Genomic DNA, 13,623 nt, shown 5'->3' with positions numbered 1-13,623 from the left:
GTATTAAAAATCCCCGATTAAAATCCACACGATCCCTTGCATCGAATCTTCGTGTATTAACAAAATTATATCACAAGCAATTTCCTCAGTACACGCATACCATTTAGGCAGAATTAACATTAAACAGCCGCTGAGGGAAAACAAAACAAACTTAGATTATTTTAAGCGAGCTGGATAAACGGGGCGATTATTTTTAATGAGATGGCATCGAAATCAGCCACCGTTCGGCGCAATTTCCACCGAAAAGCCTATATAAATAAGCTATAAAACAGTTTATCCACTCTTATATTCGATAAGTAAGATATAAACCCACGGGATACGCTGGGCCGAACAGTGCTCGGCTGGGGAAGCTATTATATTCGCTCATTATGGGCATTATATGTAATTTCTGTAATTTTTCGTGCATAATTTTATGGAACCATTTCGGCCGCAGCTGCAGCCTCTGGTTCAATCACAGTTTTTGAGTTTATAGCCCTCCCCCCGGCGCCCTACCCCACGTATCATGGAGGATTATCCTAGGTGGTGCCCTACGACAAAGGGGTCCAGGACGGGATGCTTTCTTCTTAATAACATCTTCCGGGCTTGCGGATGTTTTGTGCGTAACAGGATTGACTCTCCGGAAGCTTGATTCGATTTCGAACCCTTTTTCGATTTCCATGTTAAATTGAGTGAAGTGGCGGTAAAGAAAACATGGTTTTTGTGCTTTCAAAATATTTTGAATCCCTTGGGTGTTTACGACCTTGTATGCGATCAGTTTTGGTGAAGTTTTTACTGAATTTGGTTTTGAAGTAGAACATTATTGTACCAACACATCTTCCAATCCAGGACCCTAGAGGTCGAAATTTAAGAGGAATTTTGAGTTTTTGTGCTCTTTGTTCCAGTTGTTCAATTTTTTTTGCAATACGTGTAATGTTAAAAATCCAATAGTGTGTGTTTTCTCAGACTCAATATAAATGTTATTCAGTGACTGTGTGATGTCATTGGCTACACTGCGTTTAACTTTGGGATATAATTATCTGGCTATCCAGGTGGAGATAACGCTCACCTTCAAATCTAAAGGCTGCTGTTTCGATCCAACGGTCAAGAATCTTGAGCAATGTTGGATTCCAGTGCTTTTTATCATTGGGCTCAACTAACTATGCTACATAACAACAGTTCAACTATGTGAATAAACCGTTTCCTTACAAACGTTAGAAATAGCCAATCAAGAAGGAGAACGCAAAAAGATTGGGATCTTAAAATCTTTGTTTCGCCAAATTTTTCTTTCCAAATATTCCCCAACTGAGATGAAGGATCGTCACTCTAGTCCCATCATGTGATGGCATATGTCTGTAGACGAACAGTAATGCATACAATGGTGTACAATGTTGTTGTCATACTCACCCTAGTACATCCAACATCCCCTAGTCTACAATCCCTCGCTTGACTGACATAGGGATGAAAGGCGATCCGTCAGTTTCCGCCCCAATAAACGATTCACACCTCGTCCCAAATCAATATTTTGACACCTGATCACACCGTCGGAGATGTCTGTGATGTCTTTACTGCGTCTTGAGAATGTTCCTATTTCATCAAATATCCAAATATATAATATGTTTACGCCAGTGGAAAATCTTTTAGGGGGAGGTTTTTAAGCCCATCAATATTTTTTTTTATTTCCATAATCGCAAATATTGAGATATTTTACGATGATAAACTTGTTCGTCGACTTTTACCATTTTAGCAGTCTATTTGTAACATTTTCAATTATTTGAATAATATCCGTTGGACTATATGCTTCAAAATGTAGTTAACCTTTACCTGAACCCTTACAACGTGGTGTCCTAAAACAGAGTTTACAGAATATTAGAATATTGTTATTCCCATTTATTGATGGGAAACCACTATAATTCCCAAACCAATATTTAGGAAACCATTTACAAAACCCAGGTTTTTCTTTGCCTAAAATTTGTACTGAAGTTGAGAAATTTTTTAGGATTAAAGCATGTAAAAAGAGGCCATGTAGTAACCTCCTCATCTAAAGTACCCTATGATATCTTGAAGATACCGTTACCAGTATCCACATTAAATGTGCACATAAATAATAGGGTTTTATGGATATAGATTCATAATACTCGTAAATTCAGGTAAACGCTATTTTGATTGTGAGACGTTTGCACTTGAGAAGAGTTATTGATCAATATTATTGTTTACACATATAACACCATTATTTATAAAACATATAAACCTCAATGATATACAACATATGATAAGCTCCAATAAGTAATGAACACTTAGCAAACTAGTTTATTACGGCAAATACAACGTTTACTGTAGAGGAAGTCTTCACCTGTAATCGTCGTCGTTATTTCACTCTTGGCAGTAAACCTTCCAAGGACCGTGGACTGAGGAATCACCAAGATATCGTATAAATATTTTTCTGATTGCCCAAGAATAAGGATACAAGTCGACGGTCTGCCTTCCTTAGTGATAAATTGTGCAATCTTCATGATTGGTTTGTTCGGTATTAGGAAAAATAATCTTTAAAATAACTTTTTTTTTCTAAGTAAAACTGGATTCTGTCGATCTAAAGTAGATTTTGAAGGCTTTTAATAGAATCGTACTGAAAATAAAATGCTTTCAAATAGTACCCGATCGATTCAGATAGTGAATTTCAAAATTGAAAGAGGTTACAAAAGTTATTTTGTTATAAATTTTAAATTCCATCGGTAGTCTTTTGTAGAGATTCTACTTGAAATTGATGTAAAACAGATGTACGTGTTCTATAACCAAGTGATTGTGTCACATTTTATCAACTTAGTTTTTTTTCTGTAATTGTTTTCTTCGCAACTTTAACTCTTATAATGTCCACTTTTCTCTTATACCGTTAAATGTGGTTGACGTAACACACATTTCTGTTTCGTACGCCCCTTGTATTCAACTCGTAACTTCACCCTAATAAAACCTCCCATAACCTTATCCGATTATTCAATGATAAGATAATTTGTTTTTTACATTGCAAAATACCATAATGGCGGCTACCTGAGATCAAAAGGTAATTTTAAAACCATATCCCGGGGCTGGGGCTGCTAAGGGCCAAAATGACATCACCTCCCCAAAACCAGTTTTGAGAATAGGATGGGAATTGCTGGGGGCATACAACGGGCATTGTTCATAAAATCACCTGCCCCAAAAAACATTAGTCTATTCGTTAACTGCTCTAGTTGAGCCTGTGATTCGTATGGGCATTTAATAGACTAACGTTAAATAACAGTGTTATAACTCATCTTAGTGCTCATCATAGAAATGATTATTTTGCTTTAGTATGAAATGGTTTTGATTCCAAAAGTAAGTTTGATCTTATAAATGTTAATTGTATCATATAATCGTGAGAGAAAACAAAGCGAGATTTATGAGTTCGTAAAAAAAAAAACAAATATGTCTTTTTTCGTTCTGCTAACTGTTGAGTCTTTCACTGGCTTTTGCAACGAAGTATGAATTACTTGACAGCAAGAGGTTGCAAGTTTTTAATAGCAATTTTTGACTATATCACGTATTGATAATTCTAAACTTCACCAATTACAGAAAAGAACGAAAATTTAATTTTATCCTTCATCACCATTCCATAATGGGTAATGATGAAACATAATGTTAGCAAACAGCTACTTCTAATTAAACTTCCTATACTACTTTCCAAACAACTAATTTTAATTTTGTTGAATCTTGGTACAGTGATTATTATTTCCATTAATCAAAACAAAATACAATTATGGTGTGTTGGTGTTAATTATAAATCCTTTATTTTGTTGGAATTTTGGGTATGACCAAAATTCGACAGCCTTCCTTGGCCGTTGAAGTCTACCATCTAGATTAATTTTACTTTTTGGTTACGAGTAGTTTTTACGTTTATGTTAGTAATAACCACTTAATTACTTAGTACGGTTAGCTAGGCAGTTAGTTTAATGTCCGCTTGTGATATCAAAGACTCAGTGAGTCACTTATCACAAGAAGAGCTATTGTGTAAAAGAGCGAGTCACGACCGAGACATGTGACTCTTCAATTAGGCTTGTCTCTCAGCTTTTTGGCTCAATTAAAAATGATTACCTCTTGAAAAATGAGGTGCAATTAGCTTTTTGTCCTTTGAAATGTTCTCAGCAGCATGAAACGTGTAATAAACTCTACAAAGTATATGTTGACAGAAGATGGGACATTGTTGACGAAATGTGAAAGAAAATGTGAAATTTATTGTTGATTTGGATGTTATAGAACGGCGTGTTTCGTGTTTAATGTTTTGTACAATATTAAGAACCAAGAATCGACAACAATAAATAAACAATAAACAACAAATATTGTATGCCTACAAATGATTAAACCAATCAAATTTGTATTTCAATTTGTTGGCCACCAGTTGATAGTTATTTCTACAAAAGAGTTGCGTATGTCATAAATTTCGTCTGAATACCTACGTTTTTGAATTATGACTGACTATTTAAGTAAATACTGCTAACATCTTTTGAATTGACTTTTTCTGTAGAAGTTGCAAGTCAATTATAAATCATGGGGGAATCATATAACTGGTAATTACGATTCTAGACTACTACTATTCTATGAGTTTGACATTTTTGTGACTCCCTCAAATTGACTTTTCGTTGAAAGTTTCAAATCAATTATGATCAATTCTGCTGAGAATAAGTGAACAAATGAATGAATGGCTTCATAAGATATTCAACAATTCTTTGACTCTACAAACCCGACAGCTGTGATTCCGAACACTACAATTCTAAATATCGGGATTCCAAAATCTTCGGCTACTATGATTCAGACAGCTACGATTCTAAGGCTATCATAGAATATTTGACATTGCACCTCTGAATAGAGGCTACAGTTGTCTTACTACGCGCCCCTACGAGCTACAGAAGCTATTGCGCATTTTTTTCTCCACGAGAGGCGGTGCTTGCGCTGTATCTCCCATCGCGCTTTGTCCCTGAACAGAGAACGTTATTTATGCGCAACAATTGTCTTGCCACTGTGCTTCCATCCCTGTTCGAAGCTGCGCAAGGTAATTTCAATGTTAATCAACTCCATATTTATCGAATCGTTTTCCTATCACCATGCATTTCTTATTCTTTGAAAGTCTATAGGAATTTCACACGGTACTACGAACACTCATGATTTAAATCAAAACGAAAACGGCAAACTCTGATTGTTTACCGAATTCCCTCTCATCATCGAGGTTCAATTAGCTTGCAATTATCTCTGAGTTAATTACACAGTGAACTAAGTCGAAGTATTTCCCAATGACAGCCCGTGTTTAACATTTTACGTTTGCAGATAATAGCCAAGTCACAGTTGTCGCTTCGAACGCTGTTCTGTATTACTGTAATTCTAAATTCTTTCGTAGTGTAAAAAACGTAACGAGTTGTTGATGTGTTAATGTGCAAGTACAATGACCTCTTCTTTTGGTATTTGATGTTTAATGCATTTGATTATGGATGTGAGTTTATATTTTTTTATTTTATATATACAAGTTGCGTTCCCTTGCTAGGTAGTTATTGATGTAGCCTATTCAATTAGTTTTAGAGAAAAATACTTTTTCAGTAGTATATATGGTATTTTGGTAAAACATATCTGTTATCTGTATTAGCGTCTGAATAGTTATTCCTTTTCGGCAGTTTTGTAAGTTTCACAAAATTGCATATACTGTAGAGACGTATTCAATCGTCACTAGGATCAGACTTAGGTCTAGTAGTACCACTTCTGGAAGTAACTACGGTTATGGCCATATTTTAAATAAAAAATGTGCAAAGCGTAAATTATTTGTATGTGTAATTTAAGCTTTCGACTGTGAAGATATTTTTGTAATTCTGGCACAGCAGTCATAAAGATATAGTGTATATTTTATTTTATTTAGCATCTGTACAATCAATAAATACTAAATATTTGTTCTTTCACAGGACGCCCTCGGCGAGTGGAGCAGGCGCATCTCTACTGTCCTCGCAGATCCGCTCCAACGGCGTGGTCAGCGACTCCTCCCTCCAACTATCGTCAGCACCGCCCCTAGGAGACCTGCAGGGGCTGTTTCTGCACCACCACCAGCCCTCGCACGTCAAGCGGGAGCCCGAGGACCTGAGCCACCACCGCAGCAAGACCCCGGTGGACCCCAAGGGTCGTCACAAGGTGGTCCTGGTCACCACCGGACATCCTGACCTGGTCGTCGACGTCGTCAACAACAACAACACCACCATCAAGGACGAGTTCGTCCACTCGCCGCAACACGGGAGTAGATCCATCAACGGAACACCGTCCAGCACGAGTTCGCTGATCGCGGGGGACAACGCGCCCATAGAGATCATCACCAGTGACGGGCTCAAGTCAGAGATGTACAACAACCACATATTTACCGCGATGAGCAACGCGCAACCTCAGGGTAGCGGGACTCCCAGTCCGATCCCGTACTCGGAACACGGTGCGTCGTACTCCACCTCGGTCTCTCAGAGTAGTTCTGCCTACGTCACGACGTCCGCTGGCCGAGGGACGTCGTCGTTCACGGACCCCTACTACAGGGAGTACTTCTCGGAGCAGCCCTACGGCACGGTGAGGCAGACGTACGCAGATAGTCCTGAGGGTGCGGGCTCCGGCGCCACCGTGAGCGCCTCCCTCATGGACCGCTACGTCCGCGGGGGCGCCTACCACGGCGGCAAAGGAGTCATCGCTGCTGCAGGCTTGACCGTGGACCTGCCTAGTCCTGACTCTGGTATCGGCGCTGATGCTATTACGCCAAGGGACCAGGCTGCGATACAACAGGTAACGCTTGTTCTGTGCCTATTTGAAAGTTTTAATATCTCTTGGTGACAAAGTGCTCTTGCCAATTGTTTTCTAGTCCAGCGTTAATTACTGTACTTGATTCTAAGAGGGAAATCCTAAAACTAACTTGACTTACTGTGCAGTAACATCCTTTTAAGACTAGTTAACTCGATACAATAAAACACTTGCATGCAATAACTTATAGCTACGACCTACGTACATATGAAAACTGCAACCAGTCATAGCGTTTTATGGTCGACAAATTTTGTGTTATTTATGTTTTGAACTTCTTGTAAGCCGGTCCTTACTTCAATCGTAGAATTCATTTGTACGTTTTTTATTACAATTCCATGCTGCTACTCTTACATTTGTGTCACATTTTGTTAGTTTATAATCTGAGAGATTTTGTGGTGATTGTTGTATTTGTTTTGCTACATATTGTGACGTGTTTGTCTACAGTCGTTCGACTACGGAGAGATGTGCGGGACGCCGCTTCTAGAGGGATCCCAGAGGAGTTCTTCCTCAGCATCTCCCGCGGTCGGCGCCCGCTCTCGCCCCTGGCACGACTTTGGGCGGCAAAGCGACGCTGACAAAATACAAATACCCAAAGTGTAAGTCCCTTAAATTGTCTATATATAAATATCAGGTTCTATCTAGCATGTTGATTATTGAACCACCGGCAAAAGGTGTGCTGAGTTCTGTAAAATAAGCCAACTATTTGCTTCATCTCGTATAAAGATGGACTGTCAACTCTGAAATTAAGTTACTGTAACAGAATGTTTTTAAATGTTGAAACCATTCTTTTCTTCCTACACCTATTCAAATCTTGGTTACGGTAGTATTTGTGGGTTTTGGTAAACGAGCAAAAATGATCAATGTAAGGGGTTTGCACGTTTGGTAAATCGTTTGCTAAAAGTCCATGCTAGTTATTTGTGGTTGGAGTTATTATTGTGTCTGTCGGAATTGTTATTTAATTTTGATGTTCACCTCGTTAAACCCTATTTAAATTACATTTGATAACGATACATGATAAAGTAGGTATAATGGGAAACTTAAAATACAATATTTATTACAAGGTGTAAGCCTACATTACTGAACGATTTTTTGTGAAATAAACTTAAAAGGTTTATATCTAAACACATTTTTTATAGTTTTTTTCTGTTTGAGTTTTTCCGTCTAAATGTGTTGAATTACTCATTCCCACCACATAATTCTGAATGCTAAGATTCCAAAACGTTTTACACCTAAAATAGTTACAATGTACTTGTGGTCGAATTCCTCGGTAATCTGTGACATCTTTACACCGACATTCTTCGCGGGTCTCTGGGAAATAGACGAGGATGCGGTCAAAAGACCCGATAAATCTCTCAGGAGGCGGTGGACTGGACAAAGCGAAATAAAAAGTTAAATACGATTGAGTTTTATCTCCTGAGAATTCTGGCGATGTGGCTTTAAACTGTACGCACTTACCTTCCCAATCTCTCCACGAAAACGAATCAACATTATCCACTAGGAGCGTTCGGTTGTGAAACTGTATCGAATTTAGAACTGATTTGCATAATGAAGCCGATGACGATAAAACGGACAGAAAGGAAAGTCAGGCGGGTTAATTAACGAACGATATTTTGAAATGATCTTCATAAAGATTACGGAATAGGGCTTCGGTAAAACCACTCGTTTAAGTCTTCGGTTAATTCATGTCTTTGGATAATTTGAGGGTATTTTTTTCTTTGGACGATGAAATTTTTGAAGCACTTTGGGTTTAAATTAATTTAACATTTTTTTCGAATGCATCCATAGGTAAATGTATTTTTAAATTACATCAAGAAAGTTTATGGAATAGGGCTTCGGTAATACCACTAGTTTAGGTCTCCAAGTGGCTTCATGTCCTTAATTAATTTATGTGTATTTATTTATTGGTAGATACAATTTTTTAACACGTCATATTGCCTAGTACTTAATTTTATGTTTTTTAAACTTCACTAAAATAAATCCATAGGTAAATTATTTAGCAATTATGTTTACAAAGATAACGGCATAGGACTTCAGTAAAACCACTCGTTTAAGTCTTCGGGTACTTAATGTATTTAGACTGTTAAATCGAGGCTATTAAGTTAATTTTATATGAAATATGTTATACACATGTAGTTCTTGATTCATTATATTTATACTCCACTCTAACACTTTTATGGATCAATACTTATTAACATAAAACAATATTTCTACGATTTAAGTAAAACTAATTGGATGTAACAATAAAATTATTTTTCATCAACATATTTCTACGGAATTCATCTGTCTATCCACGTATATAATAGTATCAAAACGTGTTAAGAAGACGTATAACCACATCTCCTATCTTAAACCTATCTCTATATTAACCGTGACTACACTATATATTGATGTTACGGTTTCAAGTTGAAATTCATCTAACAAAATCACCTTTCTCCTTTATTGAGGAAACTTCACACCAACCTGATTTCGAATTCGACTGCATTCAATTCGCTCAACACCATCGACCTCACAAGTCTGTTAATTAACGTAAGATTCGTGGATCGCCTTAACGAACAGAACGACGCGTATCGACGAAAACGAAGAAAACGACGCCTAACTCGGGCCTATCAAACGCGAGGCCGAGAATAATCCGAAATTGGAATTGATGAAGCCCGTCGACTTTATCTACCGCCCATTAGGGTACATGGGACCGCCATTACGTGCATCCGGGCGGGTATATTGGGGCGCCGAAATAATTGGGCGGATAAATACGCTTTGGGCGACCGTGCTGGGATGCTGGTATCATTTGGTACTGCGTAGTGGACATGCGTTTACTTTAGGGTACGTGTTTTGTTTTATTTCAAAACCAGGAGTATTCAAATGGGACTGTCAGTAGTTAGAGTATCTTTACTCCCTTTTTGGGGGCATTTGTGTCAAATGTATGGGAATGTTGGTATCATTTGGTTTAACATCGCATGTAGTTTAAGAATACGTGTGTGGTTTTTTCATAAACATTTCAGAAGTGATAGGGTATCTTTAATTTTCTCATCAGCTTTATGTAGTTAATTTTACCACATGAGTAGCATGGTCAATATCATGCTCGGAATTATTCATTGTTCCGTGCGTCTGGGCAGATCGCTCTGCAGTCGAGGAGATAAGCTTAAGAGCGGTATAAATAATGGTAGGCAGGGGGTGGTGGGGGCATCTGGTAATTAATTTGGGGAGTGGCTTGGCTCACAGCGGCGCATTTCGAAACACTTGTGCCCAATGAAGCGGCACTGAGAAGCTCAGAAGCAACAGTGAAACTACTTGAGGAGGGGAGAGGACACGAGAAACTAAGTGTTAGATTTATTGTTTAAAGATTTCAAATGCGAGTTTCTATAGAAATTTTAGGAATTGTTCTTTAAGACAATTATAACTGATAAACATTTCTATATTTTAGTTTAAAATTAAAATCATAGAATGGCTAAACATTTTCTGATGTAGTAGCCAAGTCGTGTTCGTCTTCAAGCGAATTCTTACTGGCTCGACTGTGAGCGTGATCGATCATATATTCGCTGCCGTTTTAGTGGACTATCTATCAATTAATGATTCTATCTCACAAAAGGCCGATCTCAAATAGTCACAAGACAATGGTTTGGACCACTCCCATACAAAAACAATCGTAAATAGTCCAATGGTGTTGAAAAACACAAATCAAGAAATACATTAAAATTTCTTTAGATTCATTTTAGAAATCATTCATCAATAAAAAATCTTATGTGTACCAAGTATTTATGAAGGAATACAATTTTTCATTTGTGGATTGAGCTAGAGTTGAACTGGATATGTTAATTTACAATGTTTATAAGCACAAAATTATAGCAATGATAAACTAACAGCTGAATCTCTTTGTAACAAATTTTCAAGAACGTTAGCCATAACAGCAAAGGAGATACAAATCATCCGAAAATAGCCCTTGGGTATTCGCAAATGTAAACAACCATACGATAATCACAGTGTAAAACAATTCACCTTTCGACACCTCCATAATGTTCTTCCACCTACAACCCCATAACACTTCCATAAGTGTCTCCCACAACACCATAACACCTCCGGGAGAGATCCACGAGTCCCATAACAATACCGAAAACGAGCGGGTGGGCGAGAGGATGGCCAAGTGGGTTGCGGTCAGGCGGATCTGACCCTAGGAAGTAGACCTTGCACACCCGGGATTAGCCGATGATTTACAAGTTGAGGAGAAAGTAGTGATATACATCCGCCACACACCTTTACAGGGTAATCGCCGATAACGCCCAAGGTCAGGCTAGGTGTAGGGTGTATCTATCTCAACACCGGTAGAAACAGCTGGGTTCAAACACAGGTGACTGTAGTGATCTCCTTTAAATCATAAGGTTGGTGAAGAGATTGGGCTCTGGGTGGATCCTATTAGTTATTGGTGGAACTAGTACATTATGCTGAAAAAGGCACGCTCAGGCAAAAAGACCCCTTGTAAAATGTAGGAAACATAATTAAACTGCAACGTCAAGCTTGTGAATAACAACTGTCCAAACATTAACTAATTTACACACAGTGCAATAGAACACCTTTCCTAATTGAAATAAATCAATTATTTCGCTCGTATTAGAACCGCACCAAGTTTTTTTTTATCGTTCGGGTTCTTTTACGCGATAAAATTAATATAAATGACGTCTATAGCATTTAATCCTTCTCAAATCCTCTATGTGAAACCAATGTTCTTGATTTACTTAATCAACTTCATGGCCATCACAAATTTTGACCAAAACTCTGAAGACAAATGTTTCAGGGTGCTCATAATCCTCTTCCCAATCATAACCAAATCTCCCAGGCTTGTTTTCTCTTAGGAATCTCTTTCTCTCTTTCTATGAGAGAACTTGCTTCATTTGACCCGATCTGATAACCATGGTTGTGTGGTTGCAGGTACAACCAGTACGGTTTCCGCTACCACCTGGAGACTCCGATATCCACCAACCAGAGGCGAGAAGACGACCGAGTGACGTACATCAACAAGGGCCAGTTCTACGGAATCACCATGGAGTATATACCTGATCCGGACAAGCCACTGAAGGCTCAGACCGTCAAGGTAGGATAGTACTCTGTGTGCTTTAGTTTTAACATTGTAAAATGTAAATTAAATTCCAGGACTTGATGATGTGCCGGTTACAGCAATCTTGCAGACTAAGCATTCCTATTCAAGATATAACTCTTTTCCTTCCAGTTACTATTTCAGACGATTCCAATATGGGCCACTCAATTAGTAAAATCTCTTTTTGCTTGGAGCCTAAGTTTGAGAACATAGAAAAACTCTTGGTATGATTCCTGTTTGTCAATCAAATCCTTCAGCATATTCATCTGGATTATCGCGTAGGTTGACTGTTTCAAGGTTTTCAAGGTGAATAATGTTTCAAAAATTTTCGTAAAATGTTAATAATATGGCTATACAATGTACAACACCAAACTCAACGTGTGCTCCCACCCTCGATAACTCGGCATGACGGACTGCCACGACGTGTGTCACGTTGACAGACTGTCGCGTGTCGCGCCATAAATACACAAGAGACGAGAGAAGGCAGAAGCTGTATAAGGACGGAGATAAGGAAACGCACATAGACCACATACTGATGAACGCTTCCATGCAAGGAAACCCTGAAATGTCTTCGGGAATTAAATTAGAGCCTCCGTCCCTGAGTGGATTCCCAAGTGGAAGACGTGAGGATATTTAAAACCCGGATTCATTAGTCTTTGTTTCGTGTCCTGCCCTTATCCGTAGGATTTATGGGATCTCGGAATCTCGGTTGCGTCATAGTGATTAAGTTCGACAGTTTGGTATTTTAATATGGTTTGGTTAACTGTTATGTTTAGACAATTACAGCATCACGTTCAAAAACTAATTCCTGTTGTGTGTATGTTATTTGATTTTCATATTCTATTTTCTATCGGGATACAATGATCTTGAAGCAGATCAAATTTTAAAAACTCTTGAGCTGCATTCGTCATTCTTGTAAAACTGAACCAAGAGTTACTATCACTAAAGTCTTGTTTCTTCGTCAAACATTTCTTGGGACCCCGGGTCTTTGTTCCCATAGTTTAACAGGATTATCTTATTTCTTGGTTATGAACAAGGTTGACGTGTTTATCGACCTTATTTTTCTGTAGTATTTTTATTTCAATACGGAATAGCCAACGTGTTTTGTAAATGGCTATTGAAGCGTTCGGTTATGGAAAAATGCATTTGCCTTAGAAATATATAAGGAATCCGAAAATAAAATAGGAGAAAGCAATCAAGAGGTTCCTTTTCCAAACAAGAAGCAAACCGTTTAGAAACATCGTTCGGTACCGAGCGAAATCAGGCGATAGCAATAAACCCGCCTCGTTGAAACTTTCAAGCAAACGCCATAACACGTAGCTCCCGCAAGTAAAATATTTTGTTTCATTAAGCCCCGACTCCTCCCCGGTTTGAGACACGTCCACTTCCAATCGGGTCCGAAATACGAGCGGAGCGAGCGTAATTAATAAAGATAACTACTGAAGATAACCAGAGATAATCGGCAGCCGTGACTGCAGCAGCCGCCGCGGGAATCTTATTAAACTGCGATAGAACGTCGTTTTATTAATAATTACCGAGATATAAAGTAGCCCCTAAGTCGCGCTCTTGTTTTATGGTGGAAGCTGATGGGTTTTATGCCCCATTCATGGGGTTCGCGTGTGTAAAAAGGCCATAGACGTGAAGAGGTTTAGTTTTATGGACGCAGATGGGGCTCTAAAGTTAGTTAGTTTAATAACAATTTTCCACTCTTGTTTGATACATATATTAGTTTATAAGGT

General features: G+C 38.3%; 1 protein-coding gene across 4 annotated transcripts in view; it reads left to right on the top strand.

The window, feature by feature from the left end:
• LOC128996363 (protein grainyhead) overlaps nucleotides 1-13,623 on the top strand; it is a 156,738-nt gene that overhangs the window by 106,173 nt on the left and 36,942 nt on the right. For all 4 annotated transcript variants that reach the window (XM_054421645.1, XM_054421644.1, XM_054421647.1 and 1 more), the window contains 3 exons: nucleotides 5,934-6,783; nucleotides 7,243-7,394; nucleotides 11,719-11,881. In XM_054421645.1, coding sequence (XP_054277620.1) covers nucleotides 5,934-6,783; nucleotides 7,243-7,394; nucleotides 11,719-11,881 — 1,165 coding nt within the window. The remainder of the gene's footprint in view (nucleotides 1-5,933; nucleotides 6,784-7,242; nucleotides 7,395-11,718; nucleotides 11,882-13,623) is intronic.

The sequence above is a fragment of the Macrosteles quadrilineatus genome, unplaced genomic scaffold, assembly GCF_028750875.1.
Source record: "Macrosteles quadrilineatus isolate MER2022 unplaced genomic scaffold, UCM_ALF_1.0 Scaffold_6__1_contigs__length_79288215, whole genome shotgun sequence".
Classification (NCBI taxonomy): domain Eukaryota; kingdom Metazoa; phylum Arthropoda; class Insecta; order Hemiptera; family Cicadellidae; genus Macrosteles; species Macrosteles quadrilineatus.
The sequence above is the reverse complement of the archived record's forward strand: the minus strand, read 5'-3'. Positions and strand labels throughout refer to the sequence as shown.